General features: G+C 41.4%; 1 protein-coding gene across 1 annotated transcript in view; it reads left to right on the top strand.

Annotated features, from left to right (window-relative positions):
• LOC133538897 (tetraspanin-5) overlaps nt 1-19316 on the top strand; it is a 46259-nt gene that overhangs the window by 15714 nt on the left and 11229 nt on the right. The window contains exons 4-8 of the mRNA XM_061880786.1: nt 810-980; nt 1070-1195; nt 11541-11588; nt 13109-13225; nt 13304-13365. Of these exons, the coding sequence (XP_061736770.1) occupies nt 810-980; nt 1070-1195; nt 11541-11588; nt 13109-13225; nt 13304-13365 (524 nt within the window). The remainder of the gene's footprint in view (nt 1-809; nt 981-1069; nt 1196-11540; nt 11589-13108; nt 13226-13303; nt 13366-19316) is intronic.

Below are 19316 nucleotides of genomic sequence, written 5' to 3'. Positions count from 1 at the left end.
CGCTTGCTTGATTACATTACAAATATCCATGAAAACATTCCTACATACATCATACATTGGACGGTTTAGTCAGTAAAAATTGTTTTAGTTATATTGTAAAACTTACTATCGTTGCTTGGAGTGCTGAATGAAAAATCCCTTTGGAGCAGTAATGCTATGAATGGTTGTACTTCCGGTTCAAGGCATTAAACCAGGAAGTACATTTGTAAATGAATGTTTCAATGTATAAATACATGATAATAAATAAATTTATAATAAATGTTCAATTTACCATGAATTGATTAACGTGGACCCCGACTTAAACAAGTTGAAAAACTTAATCGGGTGTTACCATTTAGTGGTCAATTGTACGGAATATGTACTGAACTGTGCAATCTACTAATAAAAGTATCAATCAATCAATAAACAAACTCATCCAAAAGATGGTACCATTCCACTAACAAAAACACACCTTTTTAGTGTCTCTGTCGGTGTAATATGAAAATCATTTGTTGAATACAAAAGATTATGGCTGTTAGCGAAGAAAAATACATAAATTAGCTTCACCGCTTTATAAGCTGCCGGATTTAAAGCGTTGGAAAAAAAAGTAACTGCTTATAAAACAAACTTTCGTTACAGAACTCTTTTATTATCGCCCATTCTACTTATGTCTCTGGAAACTAAATATGCAAGCAGTAGGTTTTTTTGTTTATGTAGACAACCGCTTCTGTCTGCGTGGGTCAGCCAGTCCGTGGGATGTCGACTTAAACGGGTTCCACTGGACTCGAGGTGAAGACAGTGGGTTTCAGAGATGTTGTTTGTGTGTTTAGTTCTCAGTCTTCCTGGGTATCATCTTCTTCCTGGAACTAACAGCAGGAGTCCTGGCCTTTGTCTTCAAAGACTGGATCAAGGACCAGCTCAACTTTTTCATCAACAACAACATCCGGGCCTACAGGGACGACATAGACCTGCAGAACCTGATCGACTTCACCCAAGAATACGTGAGCTGGAGCTGGGCTTAGACTCTGGTTGGAGTGGACCGGCTGTTTATCTTGTCTGCAAGTTATGCTGACCTCCTTCCCGGTTGCAGTGGGAGTGCTGCGGAGCTTTCGGAGCCGACGACTGGAATTTGAACGTCTACTTCAACTGCACGGATTCCAACCCGAGTCGAGAGAGGTGCGGCGTGCCCTTTTCCTGCTGCACCAAAGATCCAGCGGTATGTCTGGCTCAGTCCCACACGTTTCATGACCCCTTTCAAACATTCTTGCAGCCATACTGTACACCCCTGCCTTTCCTGGCAGGCGGAAATATTTAGACGGCTTGTGGGCTTTTTGCTCGGGAATGTAAAGCTCCTCCCAGTTGCAGATAGTTTGGTTATCTGTGTTCTGGGAATTTTAGACAGGACATCCAGGCTGTTTAGTCCGTTGACTCTCAGCACGGTTGGTGGGACTGAAAGAAAGAATATTTTGTCCACTGCTAAAAAGGTGACCGTACTTCTTCTGCTTGCTGACAAAGGACATTCAGCACAAACCAAAACAAAGCAAGACTTGCTATTTCAGGTGTTATCCTAGCACACGCAGCGTTTACAGCAGGGGTGTCCCAAGTCCGGCCCCGGGGGCCATTTGCGGCCCGAAGCTAATCGTTTACCGGCCCGCCACACATTCTGCAAAAATTTAAAAAATCCATCCATCCATCCATTTTCTACCGCTTATTCCCTTTCAGGGTGGCGGGGGGCGCTGGCGCCTATCTCAGCTACAATCGGGCGGAAGGCAGGGTACACCCTGGACAAGTCGCTACCTCATCGCAGGGCCAACACAGATAGACAGACAACATTCACACTCACATTCACACACTAGGGCCAATTTAGTGTTGCCAATTAACCTATCCCCAGGTGCATGTCTTTGGAAAGACATTTCAAAAATAAAAAATAAAAACATTTTTTTAAAAAAAAGTGGAATGAGGTGAAATCTAATGAGAAAAAGTGGCAATGTTGACGCAAAGCTGCCATGCAGGCAGTTTTTTTCCTTTTGTCTTTATTTTCTTTTTTTTTTCCATTGCTCAAAAAAAGAAAAAAAAATCTGTTATAATGAATTACTTAAAAATGATCACTTTAAAATGTTTTATGTGGAAAAAATATTGCATATGTTGTGTGGTTGCCATATAAAAACATCAAAGTTATGACAAAAGAGCATAAAACAAACAAAATAATAGTTCAAACTTAAGATCCACAGATAAATCGGAAGTTGATCTTGAAATTTAAGTGTTAAAATAAAAATTAAAAAAACTAATAAAAATGCATCACTTTATGAGTGGGGAACCTTTTGGATCTCAATTATATTTAGTAGGATTTTATTTCACTTTTCACTGTGATTACTCAAAAATATTAAATTAAAATCAATGGTGTTTTGCATTATTGATCTTTGAGGGCTTTAATTGCTAAATAAAGGAACTCTCCTGAAGGAATCAATAAAGTACTATCTATCTATCTAAATACTGCATATTTCAGTTTTACTGTTAAAAACAAAGTTGTCTTTGACAGAAAAGGCATAAAACCTCATTTGTTTTACTTTATATCAACCTCAAGTTGATATAGAGATTTACTGTTAGCATTAAATAAAAAAATCATAATAATATATTGACTCATTTTTAACATTTTAGTGCTCTCCAGGACCACTAAGGATTAAAAAAAAAATCCATATATTTTGTTATGGTTTGAAAATGAAAAATATCAAAATGGACCCCGCATGCTTAAATTTTTCCGTGTGCGGCCCTCTGTGGAAAAAGTTTGGACACCCCTGGTTTACATAACAAAACCACAAAGTGCTACCTTAACTTAACTTTAAAGGGGAACTTTTTTTTGGAATCGTTCACGATCAATATGAAAGACACTGCGACGGATTGATATGTTAATGTATTTTAAATATTAAATAAATTGGATCAAAAGTTTGCTTACAATGGAGCCTACGGAAAACTTTCAATTCTGCCTACAAAGCCCTCAAAAAGTATCCAAACACCTCCATTAGGTTTTATATACATGATGTAAGTATATATGTCATGTAGTAACATTCATAATAACATGTTATATATACATGATGTAAGTATATACGTCATGTAACATTCATAATAACATGTAATATATACATGATGTAAGTGTATATGTAGTATCTAGTAACATTCATAATAACATTTAATATATACATGATGTAAGTATATTGTCATGTAGTGAAATTATTAACACATTACCGTAAAATATCAAATAATATTATTTATCTCATTCACGTAAGAGACTAGACATATAAGATTTCATGGGATTTATGGATTATGAGTGACGGATTGTTTGGTAAAGGTATAGCATGTTCTATATGTTATAGTTATTTGAAGGACTCTTACCATAATATGTTAGGTTAACATAGCAGGCACCTTCTCAGTTGGTTATTTATGCCTCATATAACGTACACTTATTCAGCCTGTTGTTCACTATTCTTTATTTATTAGGGACCAATGTCCCTTTGGGACAGAGGACCCTATTGAATTTCTAGCGTTTTATTCTTTCTTTATTATTATTATTCCGCAGATTTGAGCTGTAATTTGACCCCCTTAACTTGCTTCAAAACTCACCAAATTTGACACACATATCGGGACTGGCGAACATTGCGATTTAATCAAAAAACCTAACCCCAAAACTAAAAATTGCGCTCTAGCGCCCCCTAGGAAGAAAATACAGACAAAACTGCCTGTAACTTCCAGTAGGAATGTCATAGAGACATGAAACAAAAACCTCTATGTAGGTCTCACTTAGATCTATATTTCATACACTGATATCTTTTAGCAAAAATCAACAGGAAGTTTGCAATTCCCTCTTCAAAACAAAAGCTTTGTAAAAACACTCACCTTTGCCTCTTTGAGTTGTAATTTGACCCCCTTAACATGCTTTAAATCTCATCAAACTGGACACACACATCAGGACTGGCGAAAATTGCGATCTATAAAAAAACCTAACCCCAAAACTCAAAACTTACCACAGGAGAGAGATTGAACCCTTCTGATTCAGAGTTGATGAAAGAATTTTAATTACTCCTACAGTTTTGAGTTTATCAGCCTTTAAAGAACCGCTGCGCTGAAAACCATTTTAAAGATGGCCGCCGTGCGCAGACACAGTGAGGGAAACGTTTTTCTTTATTTTCCGTACTGTCTGCTGCTGGTGCGCACGCACCAACATTCATGAGGTAGGGGCTGTGATCGTCTATACCAGTGGCTCTCAAACTATTTTTGACATCCCCCACTTTGGACAAGGGGGAGTTTTCAAGCCCCACCTGCCCCCATCACCCCAACAGAACGCTAATGCCAAGCTTAATATTTTCCAATTTATTGAACATCAAGTAACATCAAGTTGTATACATTCAAACTCAATAACATAAAATAACATCAAGTTCAATAATAAATCAAATAAAAGTGTTATAACTTGCATCAAGTTAAAAAATAAATCAAATAACTTTCATCAAGTTCAATAATAAATAAAAAAAGTGTTATAACTTGCACCAAGTTCAATAATAAATCAAAAAACTTGCATCAAGTTCAATAATAAATAAAATAAAAGTGCCACTTTGCAATTTTTGAAAAAAAAAAAGGAGGAGCAAAACAGCAAATCCTCGCACAGTGACTCGCCATTCACAAAGCGGACGTATGTGATGAACAGGCAGTCTTTATTGCTGTCAGTAGCTTTATCCACTTGTAAAGCAAAATGACTTTATTTTAATTTGTCTACGAGTTGTTCAAGATCACTTGCAATGTCGCATATACGTCTCGCAACTGTATCGTTTATTAGTGGGACAACTTTTAATTTTGCTGCACTTGTCTCGTCAAGCATGACTGACACCATGTCTATTGCAGCGGGGAGAATGAGCTGCTCAGCAATTGTGTGTGCTTTTTTGCATTGTGCAATTCTGTATGCAACTTTATATGAAGCCATTTGAGCGTTACTGTTTACTGATCCAGTTTTTACCATGCGCTTCTCCTGTTGACGGTACTCTGCCAGTTTTCTTAGAAAGAAATCGAGTGGCTTATTGACATGATTGGGGTGTGTGGTCTCCAGGTGTCTCTTTAATTTGGTTAGGCCCATCAGATTTTTGTTTCTCTGCAGGCGCTGGCTCTGGCTCGACGACCTTTGAGGTGCGGGTCACAAATTTATCCATCTTGTGTAATTGTAGTCCACACATTAGACTGCTACCCATCCGCTCGAAAGTTTGTTACGCTTAGCCCCGCCCTCATTAGTTACTGTTGCTATGTCTGTTGAGTTTTCGCTCCGACCGAGAAATTTAAAGCCTACAGGAAAAATGAGTAATTTACATTTCTTTATATAGCGGATTTCACAGACAGAATCACAAAGTGATTTACAGTGTGTATAAAAAATGAAAGCATTGTAAAAAAAAAAAAATCTTAAGAATATAAAAAAAAAAAAAAGTATGTGAAGTTTCCTCCCGTTCCTCGCGCCCCACCTGTCATGTCTCTATCCCGCACCAGTGGGGCGCGCCCCGCACTTTAAGAAACTCTGGTCTATACCAAGATGGCTGCCAGGTGCCGTAGGTAAGCCGGTATGTTTTAAAGTTGTCGTTTGCCTGCATTTCATAAAATCAACCCTCCAACATTTTACAGCTAATTGTAAACTTATAGGTGCAGCCCATCAGGGCCGAGTTGCGACGAGAGAGTGTGTCCATGTTAAGATATTACGCCGAGTTGGTAAGTCTGTTTGCTAATAGTAGCTACTATCCATCCATCTTCTAACGCTCATCCGGGCTTGGGTCGCGGGGGCAGCAGCCAAAGCAGTCCCATCCATCGGTGCTTGCTGCTTTTAATTTGAGATTGCCTTTCAAATGTCTATTCTTGGTGTTGGGTTTTGTCACATAAATTTCCCCCAAAAATGCGACTTATACTCCAGTGCGACTTATATATGTTTTTTTCCCTTCTTTATTATGCATTTTCGGCAGGTGCGACTTATACCCCGGAGCGACTTATAGTCCGAAAAATACGGTATTGTTGGTGCTTTTTAGAGGGCTTGAAGGGCGGAATAGTATACAACCCAAGGGCGTAGAATTGGGTAGGGACGCTAGGGACACGTCCCTACCAATATCCAGCCGCTACTGTGTAGTCACTATCAATACAAGCGCTGCCCGTAATGTTTAGTCAATGATTATGGCACAAAAAAGGGTTAAATGTCGGTCTCTGCTAGAAGTCCCGCCTCTAACCTAAATATCGCTCCCTGATTGGTTACCAGTTTCATGCTAACTTACGTTTGATTGGCTGTCCCCGCTGTCACTCCTCACTGTGGAAAAAAACAGTCCCACCTATTCAGACGTTAGCTCCAAATTAGCACTGCATCTCGTCTTTTCCTCCGCTTTTTTTCCAGGTGAAAGTCAATGCTCAGTCCCCTTTACCATTGTTAACCCTCCCACGTAGGTGAAAGTTAACCTTAAACATGTGAATTCAACTACTTTAGTCCGTTTTTTAACATCGTAAAAACATCAGCTGTCTTTTTCTACGGAATGCAACAGTCCGTTGTCATGGATACATGACAACAACTTCCATTCATACCAGTCATGCATGCCTGAGGCGGAGTGATAGCCTACGCTGTGATAAGGCTTTAGAATAGTAGCTGTGCTCAATATTTAAACCACGGTTAACAGCCAATCAGATCGCCGGATTTCACCTTTCCGTTTTATTTTTTTTTTAGTTTCATGTAACATATTTACAGCACAAAAGCAGCAATAGAAAGAAGTAGATGAAGGGAAAAATTGTGAGTGATTTAAACACAAGTTGGGGAAAAGATTATTACAGTTCATTTATGTTTATTTACAATGTTGTATTGCATGAATGTATTTCTGACGTTGTTGATGGGCAGTAGGCTATGTTAATATACAGTATGATGCACAGTTGCACTACAGCCCTACACTAAAGAGTAGAGATGAGAACTCTTCCAAGTTGTCTCCTTTGCTTTCATTTTAGTTGCTTTACCTTTAACAGGGGTAGGGAACCTATGGCTCTAGAGCCAGATGTGGGTCTTTTGATGACTGCATCTGGCTCTCGGATAAATCTGAGCTGACACTGCTTAACAAGATAAGTAATGACTAATTCCACTTGGAATCAAAATGTTAAAAATAACGTTCAAAATATTAAACATGCACATGCATTTGAATCCATCCATCCTTTTTTCTACTGCACTTGTTCAAGAAATTGCATGATTTATTTTTGTTTTTTTTAGGCCTTGCCCTCCTGGGGGCTCTTCAGACCACCAAGCACCAACATGAAAGCCTTTTTCAGGGTTACGATATTTTTTTATTTTTCAATAAGTCTCTCAGTTGCTTTCCAGCAATCGTGTTTTTCTCTTTCATTCTCGCTCGTGCTCTGGCTCCAGCTCCAACCCTGTCTATCCTCCAGGCTGCTGCTTATAACAGAGCGACAGGTGATTAGATAACAAGGCCCAAGTGGGCCATCTACGCACCTGTCGCTGATTTCGAGGCCGCAGGCCACGCCCCATCCACAGTTAGCTTCAGAATATCAACGTTATTACAAAGAATACGAGACCTTTTATACTCTAGTAATGTTGGTCTTTCTTAAAAATGCACGCGTTTAGTTGTGTTCAGTGTTGAAAAAAAATGATATGGCTCTTACGGAAATAGATTTTGAAATATTTAGATTCTTGGCTCTCTCAGCCAAAAAGGTTCCCGACCCCTGCCCTATAACATCTGCATGACATGAAATTATGATTGCTAATGTAAAAAAAAAAGAAAAAAAAAGTAAACTTTCAGAGTGCTGCCTTGGAGCACTTTTGTGTCCCCACCAATCTCAAAATCAAACCTACTCCCTTGGTACGACCACTATCTGCCTTGTTAGCCACCTCGTACTTGCTGTATTTTACGACTTAGAACGCATAAAAAAAACAAAAACGGGTTTTTGTCTCACATAAGGATTTTGAATAATAGGCAAAAAGTCCCCTTAAAGGGTGTTTTGAGAAAAGAGTCGATTCTCTGTAAATTGTTACGCAAATATTTGCGTTCCAAGCATTCAATTACTTGGCAAAGCAGATGTCACAGTGAAGCCTCCCCAAAACATCTGCTCTTCCTCACTAACACCAGCTTGTATCTAGAAAGAGTCATAACGTTGCTATCCAACAAAGAAAGGGAAGACAACAAACGTGAGTGTGAAGGACCGTGCTGAGAAGAAGGCGTGGATGATATTCATAGAATTAAAGAGTGAAATCCTCAAAAACATGACATATGGTGTAGCTAACTAACTAACCTGGTGAAGCAGTAGCACTGCTCGTCTTCACCAGACTGAAGCAGAGTGAGTCCAATGCCAGACAAGGATGTTAAAATGTCTAAACAGCAGTTATTTATCCATGAAAATATGGAGAAGCTAGAAGGTGGTACTGTTGAAGTCCACTGTCCATTATTTTACTTGACTTCATAAAACTACTGTTTGGAGTACATTCTATTGTATTGTTAAACTTATCTAGAGGTTTGTTTTTAATTTGTGAAAAGGAATTTTACATATTTGCCAGCAGGGCTTGGATGGCTTCAGATAAGTTCCAACTTTGAGATACCAATGGGGTGCTCCATCTTGTTGAACAACTAAGTCATTTGAATCTGCTTGAAGCCAGTTTTGGAGCTTTTGGAGCCTTTGGAGATAAGTTTGTCCTGTAAGGGTGTTTTCTTTAAAGAAAAAGGGACCATAGACCCAGTTTTGAGACACAGCACAGAAGACTGTCATGATCCGTGGCCTGGATCTTGTTTTGTTGAGGTTTACTTCTGTTAGTTTGACTATCTCAGTTCTGTTTTCAGCCCCTATGGGTTTCCATCCATCCATCCATCCATCTTCTTCTGCTTATCTGAGGTCGGGTCGCGGGGGCAGCAGCCTAAGCAGGGAAGCCCAGACTTCCCTCTCACCAACCACTTCGTCGAGCTCTTCCTGCGGGATCCTGAGACGTTCCCAGGCCAGCCGGGAGACATAGTCTTCCCAACGTGTCCTGGGTCTTCCCCGTGGCCTCCTACCGGCTGGACGTGCCCTAAACACCTCCCTAGGGAGGCGTTCGGGTGGCATCCTGACCAGATGCCCGAACCACCTCATCTGGCTCCTCTCGATGTGGAGGAGCAGTGGCTTTACTTTGGGGCGGTATAGCTCGGTTGGTAGAGTGGCCGTGCCAGCAACTTGAGGGTTGCAGGTTCGATTCCCGCTTCCGCCATCCTAGTCACTGCCGTTGTGTCCTTGGACAAGACACTTTACCCACCTGCTCCCAGTGCCACCCACACTGGTTTAAATGTAACTTAGATATTGGGTTTCACTATGTAAAGCGCTTTGAGTCACTAGAGAAAAGCGCTATATAAATATAATTCACTTCACTTCACTTCACTTTGAGTTCCTCCCGGATGGCAGAGCTTCTCACCCTATCTCTAAGGGAGAGCCCCGCCACCCGGTGGAGGAAACTCATTTAGGCCGCTTGTACCCGTGATCGTATCCTTTCGGTCATGACCCAAAGCTCATGACCATAGGTGAGGATGGGAACGTAGATCGATCGGTAAATTGAGAGCTTTGCCTTCCGGCTCAGCTCCTTCTTCCCCACAACGGATCGATACAACGTTCGCATTACTGAAGACGCCACACCGATCCGCCTGTCGATCTCACGATCCACTCTTCCCCCACTCGTGAACAAGACTCCTAGGTACTTGAACTCCTCCACTTGGGGCAGGGTCTCTTCCCCAACCCGTAGATGGCACTCCACCCTTTTCCGGGCGAGAACCATGGACTCGGACTTGGAGGTGCTGATTCTCATTCCGGTCGCTTCACACTCTGCTGCGAACCGATCCAGCGAGAGCTGAAGATCCCGGCCAGATGAAGCCATCAGGACCACATCATCTGCAAAAAGCAGAGACTTAATCCCGCGGCCACCAAACCGGAACCCTTCAACGCCTTGGCTGCGCCTAGAAATTCTGTCCATAAAAGTTATGAACAGAATCAGTGACAAAGGACAGCCTTGGCGGAGTCCAACCCTCACTGGAAACGTGTCCGACTTACTGCCAGCAATAGGGACCAAGCTCTGACACTGATCATACAGGGAGCGGACTGCCACAATAAGACAGTCCGGTACCCCATACTCTCTGAGAACTCCCCACAGGACTTCCCGAGGGACACGGTCGAATGCCTTCTCCAAGTCCACAAAGCACATGTAGACTGGTTGGGCAAACTCTCATGCACCCCCTCTGGGTTTGTTTTGTTTTCCATGGTTTCTGATTAGTCTCACCTGCCTCTGATTAGTGGCTCACCTGCTGCCAGGCACTAATCAGAAAGCTACTTATTCACTTCGTCAATCGGCCTGGCTTCCTTATTTGCACTATGCTACACGTTACGTTGGTATAATCCTGTTTCTTGATTTATGATTCCTCTGCTAGGTTTTTGCCTTAGCTTCTGCGTGTGATCGGTACGCATCCCTTTTGTTTGTTTCTTGCATGTTTGTATCTATGGTATGATTTATGACAAATAAATCCTATCCTACCTGCACGCTTGGTCCGGAGTTGTCCGTCTGCATCCCGGGAGAACCAACACGCTGAAAGATGCGACCCGAGCGTGACAAAGACGTTCACTTTAGGCAAATCCCTTATATGTTCAATTGTTTCAAAAACTTAACAGAAAGGCAGAACGATGGACAAAAAGCAAAAGACTCTAACTGTGGCATTAATAAACAAAACTTACTTGCGATTATGTGAACAGGGCAGCATGGACTATGTGAAGTGAAGTGAATTATATTTATATAGCGCTTTTCTCAAGTGACTCAAAACGCTTTACGTAATGACACCCAATATCTAAATTACATTTAAACCAGTGTGGGTGGCACTGGGAGCAGGTGGGTAAAGTGTCTTGCCCAAGGACACAACGCCAGTAACTAGGATGGCACAAGCGGGAATCGAACCTGCAACCCTCAAGTTGCTGACACAGCCACTCTACCAACCGAGCTATGCCGCCCTATGAAATAAGCAATGTGAACTAAGCATGAAACCGTAAACATGACATGAAGCAGAGTGGAGGTAAACTCGCCAGCAAGACTTCGTGACAACTTTGGGTTTAAGTAAGTGACATGCTTAGTGAAAACAGGTGCATACTCCAAATGTGAAACAGGTGAAACTAATGGTTGCTATGGTGACAAAACAAGAGTGCAAAACCAGGAACTGAGTGTCCAAAAAACAAACAGCACATGGCCAAACAAAAACATGATCAACAGACATGACAGCGGGAGTTTGGCTGCATCTGCTCTCAGTGCTGCTGGAGTGATCGCCAAGTGCCAAAGTGCAAACACCTAGTGTGACGTCAGGTACGGAAACCTGGCACATTTGGATTTTATGTTGGGACCGGCGAGATTGGCTGGGTGCCAAAGGAGTACCGGCTTGGTACTCATCCCTTGTACTGCCTGTTGGTTTTTCCAACCATCAGATACTAAAATACTCTTAGTTTTGTAACTTCAGCTCTTCATCCACTCACTCAAGGTGCACAATAACATCTACTCTTGGTCTCTTCAGGAGGACGTCATCAACACTCAGTGTGGCTACGACGTCAGAACTAAATCGGTGAGTGACTTTCATCCCAGTATTACTTGATTTAAAGGGGAACATTATCACCAAACCTACGCAAGCGTCAATATATACCTTGATGTTGCAGAAAAAAGACCATGTATTTTTTTTTACCGATTTCCGAACTATAAATGGGTGAATTTTGGCAAATTAAACGCCTTTTTGTTTATCGGTCTTTTAGCGATGACGTCAAAATGTGACGTCACCGAGGTAACACACCCGCCATTTTCATTTTCACATTACAAACACCGGGTCTCAGCTGTGTTATTTTCCGTTTTTTCGACTATTTTTTGGAACCTTGGAGACATCATGCCTCGTCGGTGTGTTGTCGGAGGGTGTAACAACACTAACAGGGAGGGATTCAAGTTGCACCACTGGCAAGAAATCTGCCGCCAGACCTCCATTGAATGTGCCAGAGTGTCTGCACATTTTACCGGCGATGCTAATGGAACAGAGTTGTATGGATAACCTGCAGATGCATTTGCAACGATTAAGTCAACAAAATCACAAAGGTGAGTTTTGTTGATGTTGTTGACTTATGTGCTAATCAGACATTTTTGGTCACGGCATGACTGCCAGCTAATCGATGCTAACATGCTACGCTAATCGATGCTAACATGCTATTTACGCTAGCTGTATGTACATTTGAAACTAGATACCCACATTTAATGCGAAACAAACACTTACCAATCGACAGATTTAAGTTGCTCCAGTGTCACAAGATGCGAAAGTCCTGATCGTTTGGTCCGCACATTTTACCGGCGATGCTAATAAGGCAGCCATGCTATTGGCCACTTCATTAGGTACACCCATGCTATGGCTGAATAGCGTCAATAGCTATTCGCTCAATAGCTTCAATTTCATTTTCGCTATCTGCCTCCATACTCCGACCATCTGTTTCAATACATGCGTAATCTGTTGAATCGCTTAAGCCGCTGAAATCCAAGTCTGAATCCGAGCTAATGTCGCTATATCTTGCTGTGGTAACCGCCATGTTGTTTGTATTGGCAGCACTGTATGACGTCACAGGGAAATGGACACTCGCATCGCAAATAGCGAAAATCAAGAACTTTAAAGCTTTTTTTAGGGATATTCCGGGAGGTGTAAAATTTTGCAAAAAACTTTGAAAAATAAAACAAGCCACTGGGAACTGATTTTTATTGTTTTTAACCCTTTTGAAATTGTGATAATGTTCCCCTTTAAAAAAGGTGTTTGCACTCGGTGAGCTCCTGCAAGACGTATGAGGTCATCAGGTACTCCACCCTCCTCAGAACAATATCCTCCTTTCAGCCCAGCTGGATGGCGGGTCAGTATGACGTGCTATTACTCATGCCGCAGCAATGCGGTGGGAGTTGAAGCCCCTCCCCCTCCCCCATCAGTCCTGGCATAATAGTGAGGAAAAGCCTATAACCAAGGCACTTTGCAGCAAAACTGCACTCACCGTTTGCAATGACCTTGTGACATGAGCCCTGCGCTGTGAAGATGTCAACAGAGCCTGGATGTGTTGTTCTTTTCAGGACTCTGAGCAGAGGACTTTCATCTACATTAAAGGCTGCGTGCCCCAGTTTGAGAAGTGGCTGCAAGACAACCTGACGGTGGTGGCGGGCATCTTTATCGGGATTGCACTTTTACAAGTGAGACGCACTTCCTGTCGTGCCGCCGTCGGCCGTCGTCTGACGTGCGTTTGTTTGTTCTTCTTGGTTCCCTTTTAGATTTTTGGCATCTGTCTAGCACAAAATCTGGTGAGCGACATTGAAGCAGTCAGAGAGAGTTGGTGAGTGGATCTTCTCCAAGTGTACCGTGGACTTACCATACCGTGCCAACTTGCTTTATGAAACCCTTTAAAAGCAACCACGATGAAAAACAAAGTGCTGTACAACAAAAACACATCAGACAAAAGAGACTAAAACATGTCATTTAATCAATCAATGTTTATTTATATACCGTATTTCCTTGAATTGCCGCCAGGGCGCTAATTAATTTAAAACATCTTCTCACTCCGGCGTTTACCAAAGGCATACGGTAAAGGCAAGCATGCGCTAATTATTTTAAAACCTCTTCTTACTCCGGCGTTTACCAAAGGCATGCGGTAAATTTGGGCCTGCGCTTAAAAATTTGAGTGTGATGTAAGGATACCATCATGAAAAGCACATTTAATTAAAACATTATTATGGTCTTACCTTTACTTATAAATGAAGTCCATGCGCAGCTCCTTCTGATCAAAAGCATCGATAACTTGTTTATAGAAGTCTTCCTTATCTTTCTTCAGTTTTAAAAGTCTCTGTCTCGATGGAGATCTTCGTTTATTACATCCTGCTTCGATTGAAATTCCAGTTTACAAAACTGTTTTATTTTAGATATGTAATCCTCCTTGTTAAAAGTGCAAGCGAGAGGAAAAAATCAATCAATCAATGTTTACTTATATAGCCCTAAATCACTAGTGTCTCAAAGGGCTGCACAAACCACAACACAAACCACTACGACATCCTCGACAGGCCCACATAAGGGCAAGGAAAACTCACACCCTGTGGGACGTCGGTGACAATGATAACCCAGTAACGATCGCTGCTCACTCTTGCTGCTTGTTGTCAATTCTTCTGCAGCCGAATAGTCGCAAGAAAGATCACTAGCGCCCTCTACCACCAGGAGGCGGAAGTCATTTAATGACTCATATTTGACACACGCAGCTACGGTATATTAAAAAAACATAGATGCTTACCTTTCTTTTTAGCATATTCAATAGCTTGGACCTTAAATCCTACTGAATAGCTCTTAATATTCTCACCTTTATGCGATTTCAAATTATTGAAATCAGCCTCCTCCATTTTGAAAATGATGACAGGGGAAGTGTCACTAGTGACGTGACGAGTTTGACCCGGCAAAAATTCTAGCCATATGCTAATTATTTTGCGAAACGATTTTGACCCAGCGGAAATTCTAGACATGCACTAATAAATATAATATTTTGCGAAACGAGTTTGATCCGACGTTAATCCTGAGCCGGCGGCATAGCTCGGTTGGTAGAGTGGCCGTGCCAGCAACTTGAGGGTTGCAGGTTCGATTCCCGCTTCCGCCATCCTAGTAATTGCCGTTGTGTCCTTGGGCAAGACACTTTACCCACCTGCTCCCAGTGCCACCCACACTGGTTTAAATGTAACTTAGATATTGGGTTTCACTATGTAAGGCGCTTTTAGTCACTAGAGAAAAGCGCTATATAAATATAATTCACTTCACAAATATAATTCACACTAAGCATACGCTAATTATTTTGCGAAACGAGTTTGACCCGGCAGTAATTCTAGGCAGGCGCATACTATATTCAAGGAACTACGGTAGCCCTAAATCACAAGTGTCTCAAAGGGCTGCACAAGCCACAACGACATCCGCGGTACAGAGCCCACATAAGGGCAAGGAAAAACTCACCCCAGTGGGACGTCGGTGACAATGACTATGAGAAACTTTGGAGAGAACCGTATATGTAGGCAACACATATGCGGTGAGTACCCAATGGATTTTAAGATGGGTCTAACATGATATTGTGAGAGTTCAGTCCAAAGTGGATCCAATATAGTAGCGAGAGTCCCATCCATAATGGAGCCAGCAGGAGACCATCCCAAGCGGAGACGGGTCAGCAGCGCAGAGATGTCCCCAACCGATGCACAGGCAAGCGGTCCATCCTGGGTCCCGACTCAGGACAGCCAGAACTTCATCCATGGCCACCGGACCTGTGTGCCCCCCACGACCCCTCCACAAGGGAGCGGGGGGCAGAGGAGAAAAAGAAAAGAAACGGCAGATCAACTGGCTTAAAAGGGGTCTATTTAAAGGCTAGAGTATACAAATGAGTTTTAAGATGAGACTTAAATGCTTCTACTGAGGTAGCATCTCCAACTGTTACCGGGAGGGCATTTAAAGCAGGCGTTCTTTACCTTTTTGACTTCCATCCCCACACAAATATTAACACTGAAATAGTAATCTTACTCTTGATTTTAAAGTGTGTGTGTGTGTGTGTGTGTGTATTTATGTACGTGTAGCTCCAGCTGTTCATGCCAATGTTTTCTGACCCAGCGCTAATTAGAGCACATTTGATCAGGGTGTACCCTGCCTTCCGCCCGATTGTAGCTGAGATAGGCGCCAGCGCCCCCCGCTACCCCGAAAGGGAATAAGCGGTAGAAAATGGATGGATGGATGATTTTGTTGAGCACACAACACCTAAAACAGTCAGATGAGTCATTTACAGTACATGTTATCATTTACAGTACATATCATGATTTACAGTACATATAATTTACAGCAGTGGTCCCCAACCTTTTTGTATCCACGGGCCGGTCAACGCCTAATAATTTGTCCCGCGGCCCGGGGGGGTGTCCTATTTTTTTTTTTTTTCTGCTTTGTCATGAAAAAGGGACGTTTTTGTCATGAAAAAGGGAGTTTTTTTTGTGGTTGGTGCACTATTTGTAAGTGTATATTGTGTTTTTTTATGTTGATTTAATAAAAAAATATATATATATATATATATTTTTTTAATAAAAAAAATCTTCTGCGGACCGATCGGTACCGGGCCGCAGAATAATTTTTTTATTAAAAATAAAAAAAAAATAAAAAATTTGGTGGTTGGGTACCACTCATTTACAGTACATGTCATCCTGCTGGACCTGTGTGAAGCCCCCCGCCGCTTCTTAACTTTGCCAATATTAAAATAACATTTGTTTGTACTATAAAAGATGTAGTTTGTGCTGTTAGGCTTTTTAAGTTATCATAAAATACATTTATTGAGTAGTGAAGTCATCTAATTCCCCACCTTGTCCCATTCATTTTGTCTTGTCTAACTAGGGCAGGGGTCGGCAACCTTTACTACTCAGAGTCATTTCAACCCGTTTCACAAAATGAGGAAGACAATGGGAGCCGCAATGATTCTGGCCAATATCTGCTGGTGGTCACCCGGATGACACGAATAAGGGCATGCCATGAAGCCATTGCCTTAAACACCTTCTAGAACATGTACAACCTGCTTGCCAGTCCAGCAACATGTTGTGAGTGGCTTCCACAGATGCACGCACACAACTGGAAGGCATACTGGGTAACACAGAGTACACTGACAGTTGTGATATAAACAACTTTAACACTCCTACTAATATGCGCCATATTGTGAACCCACACAAAAGAAGAATGACAAACACATTTCGGGAGAAAATCCTCACAGTAACACAACATAAACGCAACACAACAAATACCCAGAATCCTTTGCATCCATGACACTTTTGACTGTTATACACCCCGCGAGCACCAAACCCCGCCCACCTCAACCACGCAGGGGGGGGGGGGGGTGTTGGTGCTCGCGGGGTGTATAACATAGGAAAGTTTCATGGATGCAAAGGATTCTGGGTATTTGTTGTGTTGCGTTTATATTGTGTTTCTGTGAGGATTTTCTCCCGAAATGTGTCATTCTTCTTTTGTGTGGGTTCACAATGTGGCGCATATTAGTAGGAGTGTTAAAGTTGTTTATATCACAACCATCAGTGAACTCTGTGTCACCCAGTATGCCTTGCAATCTCATACATGTGCCGATAGAAACAGCGAAATGCATGTGTCCGGTCGGAACGTAAATAGCATTCCGTGAATGGCGGGCGCGATGACGTTCAAGAGGACGCAAATAGCGTTCCGTGAATGGCGGGCGCGATGACTTTCAAGAGGACGTTAAGAGTAATATCATCACGGCACGCCCTTAATATTGTAGTCCGAGTGAAAATTGGAGAAGGTTGACTCATGGTGATGTCCGGGAGAGGCATTGAATTCCGGAATCTCCCCGCAACAATCTGGGTGGTCCGCGATTGTACAGCTGAGCCGCATCAGAGTTGCCAAAGAGCCGCGGGTTGCTGACCCCTGAACTACGGGGTCGGCAACCCTCGGCTCTAGAGCCGCATGCGGCTCTTTAGCGCCGCCCTAGTGGCTCTCTGGAATTTTTTAAAAAATGTATGAAAAATGGAAAAAAATAAATTTTTTGTTTTTATATAGTTTCTGCAGGAGGACAAACATGACACAAACCTCCCTAATTGTTACAAAGCACACTGTTTATATTAAACATGCTTCACTGATTCGAGTATTTGGCGAGCACTGTTTTGTCCTACTAATGTTGGCGGTCCTTGAACTCACCGTGGTTTGTTTACATGTACAACTTTCTAGGACGTGTTTTATACCACTTCTTTTTCTGTCTCATTTTGTCCACCGAACTTTTAATGTTGTGCATTAATGCACAAAGATGAGTTTTGTTGATGTTATTGACTTGTGTGGAGTGCTAATCAGACATATTTGGTCACTGCATGACTGCAAGCTAATCGATGCTAATTAGGCTAGCTGTATGTACATATTGCATCATTATTCCTCATTTGTTGCTATATTTGAGCTCATTTAGTTTTCTTTAAGTACTCTTAATTCAATTTATATCATGACACACTATCTGTATGTAACATGGCTTTTAATTGTTTGCGGCTCCAGACAGATTTGTTTTTGTATTTTTGCTCCAATATGGCTCAACATTTTAGGTTGCCGACCCCTGCTCTAACTATTATAGTTATAATTCATAACCCCCACCGTCCTGTACTGCAAGGTTTTGTCCACTAGTTTTTGTTACTAAGGTGTTATTATTCATGACCAGCCGCGTCACCTTGTTTGTTTGTGCTACATTTGTGTTGCATTTATCTTTGTCTATTATAGTTTTTATGTCTCCGACTCTTCAACATGTACCCAAACATATTGTTCAACGTCTGTGCTGCAAAATGTGTTGTCTTATTGTTATCGTTTTTATAATATTTACTTTTTGAAGTTTCAATGTTATAAATGTGTTATTATTCATAATCAGACCCACCCGCCCCCTGCATGATGTCCGAAATCTTGTCCCAAATATTTGTCCTACATTTGTTCTGATGTGTTCAGCAAAAATATATTTTTTTTGTTTTTAGGTTTTTACCCTGTTTATAATCATTACCACCTTGTCAAAATTGGCCAAAACTTTGTGCTGAAATTTTTTTCTCTATTATATTTTTTATGTTAATGTTTTATACTTTTTTGTTATGGTTTTATTATTCATAACCATTCCCCCTCAACCGTGTCAAAATCTCCCATAACTTGTCCTTTTGGCTACATTTGTGCTGCAAAAGGTTTTGGTCCAACTATTGTTGTTTTTACGTTATGGAACTGGTTATGAATGATAACACCTCAATAACATCAAAACTATAATAAGTACGCCAACAAAGGTTTTGCGGCACAGGTTTGGGACACGTTTTTGGGATGTTTTGACCAGGTGGTAGGGGCTGGTTTTGAATAATAAATAGTAACATACAAATTGGTATCAGACAATTAAAAAAAATCTATCATAAATGAGTAACATTGTTATGTTAATATTTGCAATAGTAAGTGGGTGACTGACCAGATTTCTTTTTAAGGAGCACATTTTAACAAAACCTCAATTTTCTTTTCACCATATTTTTCAGACTATAAGGCGCACTTAAGAACCTTTTAATTTTTTTCAAAACTCGTCTGTACCTTAACCCGGTGCACCTAATGTACGGAATAATTCCAGTTGTGCTTACTGACCTCGAAGCAATTTTATTTGGTACATGATGTAATGATAAGTGTGACCAGTAGATGGCAGTCACACAATATATATTTGTAGACTGCAATAAGACGCCAGTAAACAACACCAAAACTTCGCCACAGTTACCACAAAAA

Source organism: Nerophis ophidion, linkage group LG20, assembly GCF_033978795.1.
Source record: "Nerophis ophidion isolate RoL-2023_Sa linkage group LG20, RoL_Noph_v1.0, whole genome shotgun sequence".
Lineage (NCBI taxonomy): Eukaryota > Metazoa > Chordata > Actinopteri > Syngnathiformes > Syngnathidae > Nerophis > Nerophis ophidion.
This window is presented reverse-complemented; position numbering and strand designations above follow the sequence as displayed.